The following is an 18,027-nucleotide window of genomic DNA, read 5'->3' as shown; positions in this document are numbered from 1 at the left end:
TCGTTTATTTTAGTATATCCTATCAGTTTGGTTGATCGAGTTATCTTATTGGCTTAACTGTTTTTAGAGCCGATTTAACTTTAATTGAAGGTTAGATTGTACGATATACAAAACAAATTAACATACATAAATCACCTTATACGACTATGATTGTTTTAAATACTACAAATTAGTCTTAAATTCTAAACTTAACACTAAATACGATTCCCACTTACACTCCTACAGGACAGTGATATCATAGTCAAAGGAAACAAAACTACAGTGGGTTATACATTTATTAATATCTATTATGAAACATTATGCAACATGCACTATCTACATATATATTAGTACATCAACATTACGATTAATATATATAATAAAACATACGTCGTCATACTAACGTATTCGACATATACATATGTATATCTGACAAAAGAGAAAAACAAAAAAAAATAGGTTTGTTTATTTAACGTACAATTAGATCACATCACATATTTAACGTACTTCACATATATAGTTTGAATCGTTGATTGAGAAAGAAAAATTTATCAATGAAAACAAAAGAAACTTTGGATTTTAGATAAAGGTGAGTCCTTTCTCACTCGATCACTTTATATAAATTTAAATTTGAAGTTTTATTGGAATATCATGAGTCCATTTCTCATTTGATGAAATGCTTACTAATTTCACAATTTAAGTGTTTACTAATTCCACTAAGACCACAGGGAACTACTATCCTTTTGGGTATCGTTCAATAATTTTATCCCTGTATTATACACTAATTATGTACTCTCTGGGTGCTCACTTTAACACCCTCGATAAATAAACATATATATATAGTTCGAGACTTTCCACTCTACGAGGAGTACGTATCAATATATTTTCTTTACTATAGCCATATTCGTCATATTCAGTCATATACCATCATAGTTATGGTTATCGCATAGTCGATATGGTATGTGTGAACACACATATTTTCACTCCGAGTCCAAGGAAGAATTAACTTTATTTTATTTATTCGATGAAGAGAACATAAGAACTTCACTGATCCTGCTTTGAGGATAACGGGACAGGTAAAATATTTCAAATATGGATATATAAGGTTATTTGATTTGCAACGAATTTTCTTATTAATGATGTCACGGGAATAGGGGATAGCCTGTCTTCAGTTAAACTGACATGCCATTTATAATAACAACCACTAGTTTACTTACTGAGATTAAATTATTCAAGCAGAATCATGCACAGAAAATGGCGGTATTCTTACTACTACTGTATGTCGGATCTTTGTTACTATGGCAACCAACTACTGTTCGGGGTTAAACACGACGACATTTAATATATATATATATATATATATATATATATATATATATATATATATATATATATATATATATATATATATATATATATTTATTTAATTCAACAACAAATATTAAATTACTTTTACACTATAATCATCCGTCGTTCATAATTAATAATTCATCATACATACTCTAATACAGAAGGTCGATCCGCGTATATGTGTACCGTATCCGTATCCCTGACCACAGAAGCGACCGAACCAAGTGGTTAAACGCGTGTGCTATACCTGGAGGTTTATTCTATCGTCTGCCAAGCGAAACTGTGTATCGTGTGCATCATGGCTCCAAAGGTGAACTGTTTTTGGATGGGCTACGTAATTGGACTTTTCCATGCCAAATATTCGGTTTCTAAAATTCAAAAGCAGTGCAAAGAAAATGGTTGTGCATTGGGTTCGACGACTATCAAGAACATAATCAAGCAGTATAAAAAAGAAGACATACCAGGTAAGCATTCACCCACTAAGGGGTCGAGGAAGCGAGCGTGTACCACAGTGACTCCACAAGTAGCTCAGAAGTTGCGGCGAATGGCCTTACAAGAAAATCCCCCTCCGCAACGTGTGATGGCAGCTCGAGTCCACATACCACAGTCAACTGTTAACCGCGCCCTGAGTGGGGAAATTAAACCTCCGGAGGGTCTTTAAAAGTCGTGGACATTACCTAAGTGCGGCCCATCGCAGTGAGAGAAAGACCAACAGCAGGCGCCTCTATGAACGCCATCTATCTGGGGAAAAGTGGAAGTTTGTGGCCACACTAGATGAAGCATGGGTGTATCTATCAGATTGTGGCAAAATTCGCTCGATAACTTACACTTCGCGAGATGCAAAAAGCTGTCCTGCGTTCATCCGTTATTGCAAAGCAACTTTCTCGAAAGGATTTATGGTTGTCGCCGGTTACTCGTATCAGGACGAGTTAACAATTCGTCAGGTCCCTAAAAACTGTAAACTCAACTCTGCATTCTTTCAGCAACGTATACTGACCCCAATTTATACAGAAGATCTGCCTCGTTTGTATGGGCATGCCATAAAGCAAGTGTCTGTGCATATGGATAAGGCCTCCTGACATACATCTCGTTTTACCCAGAACTTTCTGAAGCAGACGGAGACAGACACCGGTATTCGTGCTATTCCACTTCATGATATACCAGTGAAATCACCAGATACCAGTCCCATGGATTTCTGCGGCTTTGGTCTACTGAAAAAGGCACTTTTTTCTCGTCGTGTCACTACTCTCGGGGCCTGTGGAAAGCCTGCCGGGAGGAATGGGGAAAGATTCCACTTCCTGTACTTCGTCGTAGTCTTCTACAGTGGAAGTTACGGTGCAGGGCTATTGCCAGACACATGGCCATCACATTGAGGCCAACCGATGGTGGTCCCATGGATTTTCATAAGGTTAGTGCTATTTCAGAATTGGACACATATACGAGGATCGACCTTCTGTATATATATATATATATTCAATAAACATTCATTAAATATTCATATTCTCTGTAATATCCACAACTCCGATCAATAAACTTTTCTTCGGTTGCATTACATTTTACATTACATTCATTTTACATTAATGAAAGAAAGAAACAAATCCAACACCAAGTATAAATGTTTTAATAAATACCCGCGCATACACAATATTAAAGAATAGGATATACTTTTCAGAAATAAAATATTATTGAATATTTCCGGCAGGCATGTGAGTACAATATATATATATATTTAAATGGTAACAAATCTACATTGATATACTAAGTTCTTTTAGTCCCAAATTATTACTATGTGAATATCTATTTTAGTTAACTGAAAACAGGTATCGAGATGATCCATCTTTTAGTATGAAATTTAAAAAAAATGAGACAAGGCTGTAGAAAACAGAGGAAAAAAATTAATTTAAAAGTACAAAAGAACCATAGACGCTTCTGCGGCAGGTCAAATCATGATGAAACCCGTTCCCTTGTTACGATGCATTAGTGAACTACCTCCACGAACCACGTCTTACGATAGCTCAGTTTTAGATTTGAAATGTAAACACATACTAGGCAATGAAAAATTATAAGGTTCAAACTTTTGGGGGGAAGGTCGAAATAAAAAAAAAACTTTAGAGAAGGAGCAGAAGAAAGAATAGGTAAAAAGAGAGGAGACAGAACACTACGACTACGAAAGATAAGTGGTCGAACTTACATATACAACATACTATAACCAAATATTTTCTTTTATGCCAAAAAGGGTTCGGCTTACCAAATAAATAGCCAAAAAAACAAATATCTTCAACAATGAGACGAGTCTGTGCCCTCAATGGGATTTTCGGAAAGACAAAGGGTTTAGGGAAATCCCACCACTCACCGTATCCGGTCAACGCCATTGAAGACCCCGGAATCACCAGAAGGTTGGTGTAGCCTCTAATTTAGAATTTCAAAATAAAAAAAATCATCCGACCCCTTAGAAGTTTAAGAGGTTCAAGGACAGAGCGGAAACTAAAGTGAACTACGATAAGAATAGGAAAACCTAATTAGGGATTTGCCAAAATTTAAAAAAAATAAATAAATCTAATTTTGTACTGCCGATTTAAACAGCCAAATAACGCCAGTGGCTACCCATCCGCAAGTGTGCCAGTCTTTAGGTGTCTATCAAATTTCACAACTACTTAATTTAAAACTAAGAGAGAATGAAAATGTGTGGCGGGGGAAAATTGACACCTGGGTATGGTACATCGAAAGTCTACTGTATATTTTTATCTAATTTCTTATTACCATCCAAATTATTTCCGCCTTGAGCAATATAAACAATAGTAAAATAGGCTTGTTGAGTGACGCGGGAAAAATCTAAATTACAGAGTTACACTGAACCAAAATGCAGGGATTTCATCAAACTATATTTTCAGCTGGTCAATAAATTCCATGAATATTCTAAAAATGTTTTGTAATTCAACCATATAATACTATTTACAATGTCAGACCAAATTTTCAATGTTGTATGTCAATGTAAACAAATCTCTCCCCAAACTGTGAAGTAGAAAGGTAGCCTTCTGTATTTGCACAAACTTCTTCATACAGGACTCGGGTGTGAAAATCAATACCCGAAATAATCATAATAATACTAATAATCCCACATTACATCATATATCTCTCGAAGTGCCTTCTTATTCATAAATATTTACTTCACTATAATCAATAATCATATTTATCATTCATATTCATGTATACTCATAACTAATATGTCGTCGATTTACTAATAGGCACCCTATACTTCATATTACTGACTGTTCGAGGCAGTCACATTCATTTAATATACTTATATTCAACTAAAATTCAATAAAATCGTAGTATTGATCAAAGACCATTTAGCTTCAAAACCTAATACACAGCCAGGAAAATTATATGTTTACACAGTTAAGAAAGAGAAATTATCAAAACTGATTCTCTATTTAATGCAATTTGTTTAAACTACAACAATGAACTTTCATTCTGCGGTTACGAATCAAAATAAAATTAATGTTATGGTCTGACTTGAAACACGAGTTTATATGGCTGAAATACTATTTAAGGAAATAAGTGAAGTTCATTAACGTTAATATTTCAGTTGTTTGATTAGATAGAACGTCAAGATTTTCAGTAATGTTGTATCAAAGATCAATATAGCCACCAAATGGTTTATCTAAGCCAGAAACGGTATAGAATTTTAAATAATAACTAATTTACCACGAATGTCGACGAACCTATTTCACTAATGAAGTACGAAATTTGGTCACAACGGCGCTGTACTCGCATGTGAATTCTCCTTGTACTCAGTCTATTAATTCGCTGCTAAAATTACTGAAATACTTTGACATTCATGTCCACAAACTATAATGGAAAATTTGATAATGAACAACACACTGTCCAGTCCTGCACACTCATATCCCATACTCATCAACATACTACAATTAACTACCATTCACATCACTAGACAATTACACCTACTAATACATATAACTCGACACATACTACTCAAAATTAAATACACACCAAAACCACAAATAAATTATCACTAAACCGGCTCTGAATTCAAAGAATAAACTGATCTAGGACCTGGTAGCCCTACTCATAATTACTACATCTTTACCAAAACAAAACAGAAGATGATTTGGAGATCCCCTTCCTGAAGGGAAGTCTCCCAAAACTGGTAATTCAACCCATTTTTTGGTGGGAAATGGTATTCATTCTAGAAATCGATGAACTATACTGTTTTAACTATATAAATAATATCAATTTACCTTCACTCAGCCACAAAATCCAGGTAAACTTAATGTTTGACGAACGGCTATAATAGTTTGACTTATCACCACAGATCCGATGCCAAAGTACACAAGCGACCTCTTCACTACCCATAATCCCCAAATAAAATTGTACCAATCAAAGCAAGGAACTTGGTGTTGAGAAAATAAACCGAATAAGTATTTACTAAAATTCTAAATATGACTGAATTTTAACATAATTAAAGTATATCAAACTAAGTGAAAGGGGATTTAAAATATTCTTTTAAATTCAGATTAGTGTTTAAAGCCAAAATTTTTACGAAATGGCGGATATATAATTTCAACTAGGAGTAAAACGGTACTACCCATAATTCTTTGTAATAAATGCGTTTGCTTCTAAAACTATCATATACTAATGTAAAATAAAAGTAATTTTCCCTCAAAATATAATTTCTACCGATTTGTAAAATAGTTTAAATAAATACTAATTTGGAGAATAATAATAATCAAATAACTAAAATATACCGACCGAAAAGTATAAAAAAAAAATTAGCGAGATATACTCGGGGTAAAATGTGCGTTCCCTCCCAACAAAAATTCTGTACTATCAATGCTGTGACGGTATGTCACAGGTTGTCCAGCACATGTCTTACATAACTGCGTAGATACAGCAGGGACGTCATTTAGGGAGACAGGAGGAGGCAATTGCCCCCTTCAAGAATTTGGGGATATATATACTTTAATCGATTGTCTACTAATCATTAACATCATAGGTATTCTGCCTTTATTGGCAGGTCACTTGCCGCAGCTGAGAAGCTTCCATGATCCACGGTCCTCCGCTAACCTTTTCGTCTTCGCGTATGATCTTTCTGTTTTTATATCATCCATTAATTGTAATCTCCTTCGTCCCCTCCCTCTCTTTCCCGCCACCATACCCTCTAGGACGTCCCTCATGATACAATCTCTTCTTAGGCAATGCCCCAACCAGTTCCTCTTCCTAATAATATCTAAAAGTGTTCTTTTCTCACCCACCATTTCTAACACTCTCTCATTCGTTTTCCGCTCGACCCAACTAATTCTTTCCATTCTTCTCCACACCCACATTTCGAAGGCTTCTAGTCGATTTTCATCACCTTTACGTAATGTCCACGTTTCCGCCTCATACATTGTCTACTAATATACTAGTAAAAAACGTGAAAGTCTTGTGTCGGTGGTGCTCTTACCTCCCTCAAGCGAAGTCTGAAATGACATCCCTGAGTACAGCTGCTGATAGATTAAGTTGTGACATAGAAAGCATTGTTGCGAAGCTCTTCTCTTATTTCTCTGTATACACAGTATGAATAGAGAGGCTAAAATTTTTGTGAAATGGTTGATGTTGAAACTGGAACTATTTTACCACATTCCAAAACTCGTTGATTTTCTTTGATGCCTGCAGTAGAACTGTTTGATGCTTTAAAGGATTCTTCCTAACAAGAAAGGAGAAAGCTTCAAAGATTTTGCTTACGTTTATAAATAATTCTTTAAGTGAAGCATACCTATGGTTTATCCATAGCCAGCTTAGTACTTCCCACAACGGAATTAAGAAAATTGAAGGAAGTGCAAGAAGTGTTATGGAGGTCAATGATGTATTGGAAGGTATGCTTAAACCTATGTCTAAAAGAAAACAGGAATAGTTTCTATCATTTAATATAAAATCCGTTCTTAAAAGAATGAAATTACGCAACAAGACAAAATCAATTTCAAAAATCAAGTTAATGAGTTTTATGAAACCTGTATTGAATATCTAAGGAAATAGAGTATGTCGTTCTCTACTTTTTCAATATTCAAATGGATGCTGTTAAAGGACATCCCAGTTGGAAACAGGTTAAAGATTGTGTTGCTTACTTCAACGAGAAAGGTATTGAAATAAATTATTCTTTGCTTTTCGATCAAATGGCTTCGTTGAAGGATTTTGTTAGTAATAATATAAAGGAATGAAGCGAGTAAGAACCCTCCCCCCCAAAAAACACTCCAGTGCCACGAGAAGTGGGTTTGTTTTTTCAAAACCCATACTAGGTCTGAAAAGCACTGTGAGTTTTTAAGAATATGTCAATATGTGTTTGGGATCCCTGCCTATAATGCAATACTGAAAGAATATTTTCACTCATTAACATTCAATGGACAGACGAAAGAAACAGGATGGGAGTGGAGATCCTTTCTGAAATTCTTAAGTTCTATACAATTTAGAAGTGGACTGTTGTAACTTTTATAGCTTTGTATAAGAAAAGAAGGAAGTTTTAAAGATTGCTATGACAACAGCTAAGTATTCTCATGAATCTTCATCAAATGAACTCATGTTTTGCATTACATTATTCTCATGATTATCTCATGTTTTTGATTTTAATAAATTGATAAATGTTTCATATGTTTCTAGTAATGTTTTCAAATATTTCATTTTTTGTTAGCTGCTGATAGTTATTTGTTACCTAATTAATTCCACAACCTTTTCAATAGGTTTTAAAAGGAAAAAGTGTAAATTTGCCCTTTTTTGTGAGAGATACAAAAAAGGGAGAACGGAGAGCCTAAAACTGTAGATTTAACTTCTTGGAAGAAACTGTTCAGATTTGCTTTTCATAATCTACGAATCCCCAGAAACCAAACAACATCTTTAGTCACTAACATTTTTAAACAAAATCTAAGAGAGTCTTCTGTAGTAGAATGTCCTGCAACTTCAAGTAAGAAGATCAAACCCGACTTATCTAAATTGATTACAGCTAATCGCTGATTTTGATACAAGAGGTGCCTCAAGATTACTGATATCCGATGATTCTCTGGCTCCTTCGAGTGATGAAACTTTTGTTAGTCTACAAAACAAACATCCGTCTCCTTCCAGAGTTTTAGAAATGCCGGAGCAACCAGAGTGCTTGACACCTTCTCTTCTTGTAAATGAAGACATGGTATCAAGAGCAATCCATAATTTTAAGAGTGACTCCGCTTCTGGAATCGATGGCTTATCCCCTCAACACCTGAAAGACTTAATTTCTAAATCTACAGGATCATCAGCGTATGTTTTACTAGGCGAAATCACGAAACTGGTTAACACCATTTTAAATGGAAACGTAAATCAAGACGTGTGGAAATACCTTTTTGGAGCCAATTTGTGTGCATTACGAAAAATGGATGGCGGAATCAGACGTATAGCAGTTCGATGTGTTTTTCGACGACTAGCATCCAAGAAAGCTGTTTTGCTCGTTTACAACCAATGCTGTCAATACTTACAACCACACTAACTGGGGTTTACAACTAAGAAAAGGTAATGAAGCTATTATACATGCCACACGGACATACATAAAGAGAAATGAAAACGCAAACAAAGTAATCTTAAAAATTGATTACAAACATGCCTTTAATTCGGTGGAAAGAGATTCAATGCTAAAAGAAGTGAAATTTTTTATGCCACATTTGTATTTTGGGGGGGGGGGGCAAAGCTATGCTTATCCATCAATATTTATGGAGAAAGAACTATCTCATCGCAAGTAGGATGCCAACAGGGAGATCCTGCAGATCCAATGTTGTTTAGTTTGGCTATTCATCCGATAGTCCAAGCGCTTTGTTCTGAATTGAACGCCTTTTATCTGGATGATGGAACCCTAGGAGGATCGCCGAATATAGTCATAGAGGACATGAAGCATTTAATTGCAGAATCTAAGAAAATTGGGCTAGAGGTGAATCCATCGAAATGTGAACTCTATGTTACACATCGGGTAAAATAGACACAGACGTAGAAATCCAATTTAAAGAGCTGCTGCCAGGCATACGTATTATACAATCAGATGAATTATCGTTATTAGGGTCTGCACTCCACGAAGAAGGATATGAACTCCATTTCGAGAAACATATGAATAGTTTCAAAGTAATAACTGAGAGACTAAAAAGTTTACCAAATCACATAGCTTATTTTCTTCTCAAAAATTACTTCGGCATTCCAAAGCTAACGTACTTTTTAAGAACTGTTCCAACATGGAAAAGACCATCTAAAGTTTTACAGATAGATAATTACTTGAAAAAGGCATTACAGCTAATAATCAACTATTCCCTAAACGAAACCCAATGGACACAAGCAAGCCTTCCAACCCGCTTAGGAGGTCTAAACATACGGAAAGCATCGGACTTGAGCCTACCAGAATTCCTTTCCTTTTGCCATGGGGTGCGTCCATTTGTCTCCAATATTTTAAATAGTTCAGTTGACAACGTGGATATACATCACATGGATGAGGCTTTGGAAATTTGGAAGGGGATCTACAACAGTAAAATTCCTGAGGCAAAAGAATTACAAAAAAGTTGGGATGCAATATTATTACAGGAAGTAATAGATAATGAAGTAATTACTGAAAGTATAACTGACACTGTGCGTATGAAAGCTTTACAGAAAAAAGAGACCGGTGCTTGGTTGCAAGCCACGCCATCTAAAACAATTGGTACCTTTTTAGATAACAAAGTTTTTCAAATATGTGTAGCTTTGCGTCTGGGGGTAAATATCTGCCATACATTTACTTGTACATGCCAAAGCAGAATGGATGAAAAAGGGTTACACCACTAAGTTGTTCTAAAAGTAGAGGAAGATTAGTACGCCATGGTGAACTGAACAACATAATAAAACGAACGTTAGCGAGCATTGATTTTCCAAGCATTTTGGAACCACCAGGAATGTTTCGAGAAGACGGAAAGCGGCCAGATGGAATTACCCTAACTCCATGGAAAATGGGTCAACAGTTGATATGGGATGGCACATGCGTGGATACCTTTGCACCATCTTATTTGTCATCACCACAAAAACGAAGCAGGTAGTGCAGCTGGAGTGGCCTGCAAGAGAAAACACTCCAAGTATTCTAAACTGAAAGAAGAGCATCTTTTCGTTGCTTTTGCAACTGAAACTATGGGGGTTTTCAGCAAAGAAGCTCACAAATTTTTTAAAGAACTGGGTTCCAATTTGATTACTAAATCAGGCGACGCCTGAAGCCAACAATGTTTAGTACAACGCATTAGCCTAGCTATACAAAGAGGCAATGCGATTAGCATCTTAAGCCCCTTCCCTTCACACAAGTTAGAAGAAATCTTTTATCTTAATTAAACATAAAACCTATTTCGAATTAAAATAAAGTCTGGAAACATGGGCCATATTCAAACAATTAAGAAGAAACATTAAAGAGATTTTGACGCTAATAATCTATGGGCGCTACTAAAATTAAATCCATTTTTGATAGAAATATTGCCGTCGTAATAAACAACACCATTTGAATAAGTTACAAATGATGCAATTGTACTTAGGTTGGTCATAACTGTTCTTCTAATTGGAAATGCATTCATTAAGTACAAGACTTGCCTAATATTTGCTGCAGAACGTTGAATATATTACTTATTCACCATCTTGTTTAAATTGTTAAATAGAAATAAGAAACTTAGAAAATATAACGATAATCAAGACTAGTCACAACAATGTTTCATTCAGTTTTTCGTATTTTATTTATGTAAAAAAATAACGGTAGTCATGGATTAAATTAAACCCATTGTAAAAGATTGTAGGTAATAATTAAGAGCATGTTTTTTAAATATAAACAATTAAATTGTAATTTATCTAACATAAACAACGTTTAAAAAGAGTCTAAAAAATATATTTAGGGGAGCAACCTATCCAGAAATAAAAGGTGTCCTGTTTTTTCTATTTGACGATTTGGTCACCCTAGCCTAGGTACACCTTTATCTGTACGATGGCTACCTGCCATTAACAGTTGTTTATGGGCCCCACAGTGTGGATGTACTTGTTATTAAGGTGAGTATTATATATTTTTGAAAACCTGTATAATGCGTTTGGGATTTCCTACTGAAGTTCTTTTTCTTATACATTTAGACTTTAGGCTTCTACCAACTCAAAACTCACCTCTTGTTTAATACTCAATGCGGATTTTCATCTACTGTCATCGCTATCAGCAGGTTTTCATGATGAGCGTAGTATCCGTTTGTTTGTAGAACAGAATGAACTGTGTGTTGTAGATTTTCTGGCAGAAAACGTGATAGTTTAACTATGCTAAACAGATGCATGGCGCCCATTTCGCACGAAGGATTTCGCTATATTGAAAACCAGGCCGGAGCGTATACTATAACAATGTACTGGCAAAGTAGACACAAACTTGAACTAGGTTAATCAGTACTGATGTAGTGGCGAAGCATCCTACAGGCCAATCTAAGCGATCGTGAATGTGATAATGGTCCTGGTTTTCTGTTTGCTAAATCGGTAGTACACAATCCTGTAGCAACAGCCTTACAAATTTCAAAGAAATAATTCTGGTCGCTGCTTAAACCATGTTTCTTTTTTTTTTTTCATTTCAGACACCCATTCAACGGGAATGCGTGTAAAGAAGACGATCGGTGAACGTTCACAATCCTTTGATTTCTTTCTGGTGGGGCCGGAAAAAGCGTTGGGCTGGTCGTCCCACCATCCAATTCGGTAACCAGGTGTCGAAATAACTCGTTGGTATGAAGAAGGCAAATGAGATGCTGCAGTTCCTTTCCTAGGGATCTTTGTATCTGACTTATCACGCCGTTATCCTATCCTGTGTTCGTGGCTTCACCATCGCTGCCGACTGCCTCAAGACTTGACATGTCGTATTGGTTCTTCTCTAAACGCTCCAATATAGAGTCGGCAATATCCTTGCCAGTGCCTGACATAGGTGTGGCATGAACCAAGTATTCTGAACCGGGCTCCGATAAAACTGAGATATGCTTTTCTGTAACCTCTCGTCTTCGTAGTTTGCCGCTAATTTTTTCTTGCACAAATGTTTCATCCTTTTTCCGTCGAAGTAGATACTTGTAATCGCCCGGCCTAGGTGAGCCTTTTCTTTCTGGATCTTCTCACCCAGTTTATCTTTTCTTCTTCGTACCTTAGATCTGTCAACAATAAGATTTTTGTTCTCTGGTGTTATGAGTGTCGCGTCCTGAAGTACGGCAGAAGCGATCAAAGCAAGCTATCTGTCTGAAACTCCAGTTCTAAACTCTGCCTCCGGTGTATTTTGAAGACAGATGCGCTTTATGCTATGTTTCCTTCTTGGTCGCGCCACGAAGTCAGATCCCGACGTGCTTCCCGATTCAACAGCTTCGCTGGATTCCCCTGACAACGCCAGTATCTTTGACCTGTGCCTATTCCTAATCCCACTAGTTGATGGACTTGCTTCAACACTTCCAGCGTCTTTCTTGGTTGTCTGCCCCTTAAATCTGCTCACTTTACGGGAAAACATCTTTGACAGAGATTTGCTTGTTCGGACGTCAATGTTACCAATGCTCATTTTCCGTTATGTTCTCTGGTCCAAAAGAAACTTGAATTCTCGTTTTGGAATCTTGCGTGTCGTCTCAGAGTTGCAATCTTCGGCGATTTTACATCTGCAAGACGCAACATCAAAAAGACACTTTTCTGCGTGTGCAACAAAACCTGATGGAGTGAAATGTTAGTGCTTGTCGACTGAAATGTTTCAAGCATGTCAAAAACTCTCTTTTCTGAAACCACAGGAATGCTTGTTTTATGCCAAATATGTACAACTCTTTGTCCAACTAGTTTACAAATGTTAGTCACTTTTAATTTAGTTACACTTTCGTCACCAATTAAACCACTTCGAAACCAATGATAATGTCGCATAACGTCAGCGTGCGTGGGAACTGCACTTGACTCATTTCACTTGGAGTGCCAAATAAGCCTCGTTCCACACTTTCCCGTGTTGGTCTGCTATGAGGCTTTTTCTTCATCTTGCTTTCCATTGCTTCCGATCTTGGAAACCAAAGTATACAAAATATCTCTGAATCGTATCGCACTAAGAAGACTGTATCTTTACGTAAAATGCACAAATTCTCTGTCTTAACAGAAGCACTAGCGAACTAAAACCGTTAAAGCTTAAGCTGCAATAAACTGACCTGTTGGATTGGTTGGCCGAAGTACGCAATATTTATACCACCGGCGAACTTCGAGCGAGAATATTCTAGAAACGTCGGCGTAGGTTCTGGAGCCAACGAGACGAGCGGGAGGTGCGCGAATCTTCTGGACGGAGCCGGACGTTGCGATGACTCTTGAAGAGTGTGGCCAAAGTAAGCAACCACGAAGTTGTGTAGCCTACCACTAGATGGCATTTGCTGTCGGTGTACATAACAAGCGAAGAGTTGCCAAAAACAAATCTGTTATACCAAGAGCTATGCCTATAATCATCGTTAACGTAGCATTCCAAACAAAAATCTGGATATTAATTCCAACAACTGAGCTAATATGGCTGTACTTTGACTCACAAACATTTTAAAATTATTTACTGGCATTATTAGAAGTTTTTTTAATAAAATAATTGTACACCTGTTTCAAAAAGAATATACGTATTACAAAGAATTATTTTGTCCAAACTATCGATCGCTGTGCCTCGGCTAGGCTATTGGAGAAACGAATACATAGTCTAGTTTATATTAATAGCCGCTAGATGTCAGTTGTGTTCTGTTTCGCTTGGTAAGCGTCATATGTTTAAAATGGCTACTCCGCAGCAGAAATCATTTTGTGTTCTCGAGTTTGTGAAGTACAATTCCGTGATTACAGTGCAAAGACGTTTCAGGTTGAGGTACCAAATTGATCCTCCGAATGGTTGGAACATTCGCAGATGGTATCGACAGTAGCTACAGGATGTGTATGTAAAGGAAAGAGTCCTGGCCGCCCTCGTGTTCCTGAAGAAAATATTGCACGAATTCAAACTGCTTTCCAACGTAGTCCTTCAAAATCAACTCGTCTGCCAGTCGGGAGTTACAAATGCCAACAACAACAATTTGGCGTGCTTTCAGACGTCGGTTTGTTATGAAACCATACAAGTTACAGCTGTTACAAGCTCTGCGTCCTTATGACAAACGCAAACGTGTGGCATTTTGTAACGAGATTCTGGATGTTATTCACAATAACACTTTTGCACAACGCATCGTGTTCAATGATGAAGCGACTTTCCGTGTTAGTGGTCAGGTAAACAAACAAAATGTTCGAATTTGGGGCCTACAGAACCCACATGCAGTCTATAACACGTAGGAGATACGCCCAAAGTCAATGTGTTTTGTGCGATATCCCGATCATCTACTTACGGCCCATTCTTCTTTAATGGAAACACGGTTAACAGTCAACAGTATCTCGCTATGTTACAAAACAGTTTGTTTCCGAGGCTGCACGAAGACAGCTTCATTTTTCAACAAGACGGGGCACCCCCTCACTGGAGTCGCCAAGTACGTAAATATCTGAATGAAACTCTACCGAACTGTTGGATTGGTCGTCAAGGAGCTGGCGACTTAGCATGTCTCAGCTGGCCTCCACGGTCACCGAATTTGACACCCTGTGACTTCTTCCTATGGGGTTTCGTTAAAGACAACGTTTATGTACCACCACTCCCACAGAACCTGGAAGAGTTGAAGAACCGGATCCGTACTGCCATAACATCAGTGACGCCGGACATGCTTGCCCGAGTATGGGAGGAATTTGAGTATCGATGTGATATTGTTCAGGTCGCTGATGGAGGACATAGTGATCATCTGTAATTTTAACTTTGAACTGTAATTTGAACGTGAGAGGTTCGTAAATATGTGTGTAAAATTTCATATTTGTATGTCTTAAAGTTTAATAAATATATGCATTCGAAATACGTATATTCTTTTTGAAACAGGGTGTATTATAGCCATGAGGTAACTCTAAAAACGAGCACAAGTAGCTTTTCTGTCATTCATGTTGTGCGTATTGCAATATGCAATATAAAATTAAAAATGGTTCACAACCTACAGGTCTCAAACCGTTGAGATTAGAACCCATGTTCACTTGAACTTATTTGCTTAGAATCGCTAATACTACTACGGTATTTTCCGAAGTATTGCCCCTTTCTCCTGGGACACCCTGTATATAGATTTCCAGTGTAAAACTTTTCACAGATGTTATCTAGTACAATGTTAGAAAATAAACATTTTTGTTAGTAATTATTATTTCTGTTACCAACTCAGAGATATTAACGTTATTTTCAAGGTCTTGCTGCAATATGGGGAGTGTTGGCAGTGGGACTGTTTGCAGACAACCCTGAATCTTTATCAACGACAAATGGACGAAGTGGACTTTTTAAAGGTAAATCCTTTTCTAATACGACATGCTATTTAACAATATACATATATTCAGACATGAACCACCTTATCTATTGTAGAACATTCTACGTACCGTACATGAGGGCCACTTGGACCCAATTTTGGAATAAATTCGATCTTTCGGCTTGTATTCATCCACGAAAACTCGAAAGTTATTGTAATAACCCATATTAAATGGAACTACTGGCTTTATTATGCATATTGAGGACAGTTTTAGTTACATATATTGAAAGTGATTATTATAGAAAGAGTCCAAGTAAGACTCGCGTTCGGACTACTTGAACACCTCCCCTCCTTATTTTCCTACAGTAAACCATTGAAATCTGCTCTGGAACTAAGTAGGACGTAGATGTTCCAAGAACAACACTTTGTATTTACTGAAAAACACAGAGAAGATACTATAAAATGGTAAGAGGTGAGCCCTCTTTATGTTAGCAGCGAATCCTGTCGTTGACTGGGGGTGCAGTTTCAAAAATAATTTCGCCCAATCTCGACTGGGAAGATTGTCTTAGAAAGCAACGACAGTCCTCCCATGCATGGCTAAATAGGACTTCACAATAAATTTGAAATCAAGTTAAGCAACGGTAAATCCGAAATCACAGACTTTAGCCTATGCAAAATCACAGCTAGCACCTCTTCTTCAGTGAACACTCGAATGGCCCGGATTCTGCCTTCATCTGTTCTTCAATCTTCTTTATTGGAACAACTTATCTTTAAGTGAGCCTCAGCTTCTCTTTGCGACATTTTCCCAGACCGAGTTGCTGCTAAACATTCTTCAAGTTGCTGTTCTGTAAAATCAGCATAATTTCGTCATCCAGGCAATCTTTTATATTGATGTACTATTATGTACTGATACCTGTAAGGAAACAATGAAAATCCTTACTTGTGTGACATGTGACAACATACCTCTATGTTGCATTGATAAACAAAGGATAGGGTGGGGCAAAGTAGCCCTGTTTTCCAGGTCATGTGTACACACTTCATAAATAACGAAATTACGGACACACCTTACTGTATATGAGAAAGTTTACCATGTCAGTTTCATTAACCTATATAATTATTTATGTGTTTACTTAGCATTGGATCCACTTCCTTGCAAATAATGTGCACACATAAAAGTTTGGCGCTCAGTAAATACACTCTTTTCGTCAACGACGTTTCTTACCAATGCTGTTACTTTGTAGTTCAGCACAGAACTAGTTTCAACGTGTGTACGCCTGCATTATGATCCATCTAATGGATCTAACTCTGAACTCATTCAACATTGCATTGCATATGGGAGTTTAAACGAGTTTTTGGTATGGGTCCAAGTAGCCCCTTCAGGGTCCAAGTAGCCCCCAATCACGATACTTTATTGTACATGTTAAAATATTCAATAATAATAATAATAATAATAATAATAATAAGAAGAAGAAGAAGTATGAGTTCTGTACTATCGTCGGGTATCCTTGCTTGTAGCTGAAGGAGTATTCTTGAAATATTAGGGAAGATGTGATGTCAAAAACTAATTAGAGTTTCAGGATGCAAAGGCACACTTGGCAGTGAGAAGTTTTGCGTTCTGCTAAGAATATCTTTTCGTTTTGCTAAGAATATGCAGTAAAACTTTTAAAAACGTTTTCTGTATCGTAGTTACATGTTCACTTAACTATATTCCTATTTTTTCTTTTTTCTTTTCTTTATTTAACTTAATAACAAGATATCTTAAAGTGTCATCAGTTCAGCTACATTCAATGAAAGTGAAATCAGAAATAGCTTGATGCATAGCGTGAATCAGGCGCGCACCCAGTATTTTTTATTGGGGGATCAAAGCTTTGGCAAGGGGGAGGGGGTGTTCAGTACTAAAAACCACTACATCTATGAAGTATTGATCGTCTTTCTGGACACGAAAAGACTATAAGTAATTGCAAAATACTTCCTTTTATATCTTCAGAAAAAAATATAGAACTAACCTGTTTTTATGAGAGGAAGAGTACGAATGAAGTGTAAGATCAAATTTTCATGCTACATAGATCATTTCCCTGTTAAAAAAGTATGGTTTTATTGACAAAGTATATAAATTTATGTTGGATAAGGAGGTTTGGAGGGATGTGGATCCGTGGCAACCATGGAGTTAATTTTTTGTTTTCTCTTTCTTATTTCTTTGCTTTCTTTATTTCTTTCTTATTCAAAAATGAGATGTTTAACTTCAATAAATAAGATTTAAAAAAAAAAACTCTCCATGATTGTATGCTTAGCCCATTAGAGTTTAATACAGTACAAGTCATCTACTATAAATATTGAGGGTTTTATACAC

At 36.6% G+C, this 18,027-nt stretch overlaps 1 protein-coding gene across 2 annotated transcripts in view; it reads left to right on the top strand.

The window, feature by feature from the left end:
* Window positions 1–18,027, top strand: part of LOC145668071 (putative ammonium transporter 3) — a 404,553-nt gene that overhangs the window by 359,755 nt on the left and 26,771 nt on the right. For both annotated transcript variants that reach the window (XM_081735578.1, XM_081735579.1), the window contains one exon: window positions 15,622–15,717. In XM_081735578.1, coding sequence (XP_081591704.1) covers window positions 15,622–15,717 — 96 coding nt within the window. The remainder of the gene's footprint in view (window positions 1–15,621; window positions 15,718–18,027) is intronic.

Source organism: Thermobia domestica, chromosome 13, assembly GCF_964235325.1.
Source record: "Thermobia domestica chromosome 13, izTheDome1.hap1.1, whole genome shotgun sequence".
Lineage (NCBI taxonomy): Eukaryota > Metazoa > Arthropoda > Insecta > Zygentoma > Lepismatidae > Thermobia > Thermobia domestica.
Note: the sequence above shows the minus strand (reverse complement) of the source record. Positions and strands in the feature narration are given on the sequence as shown.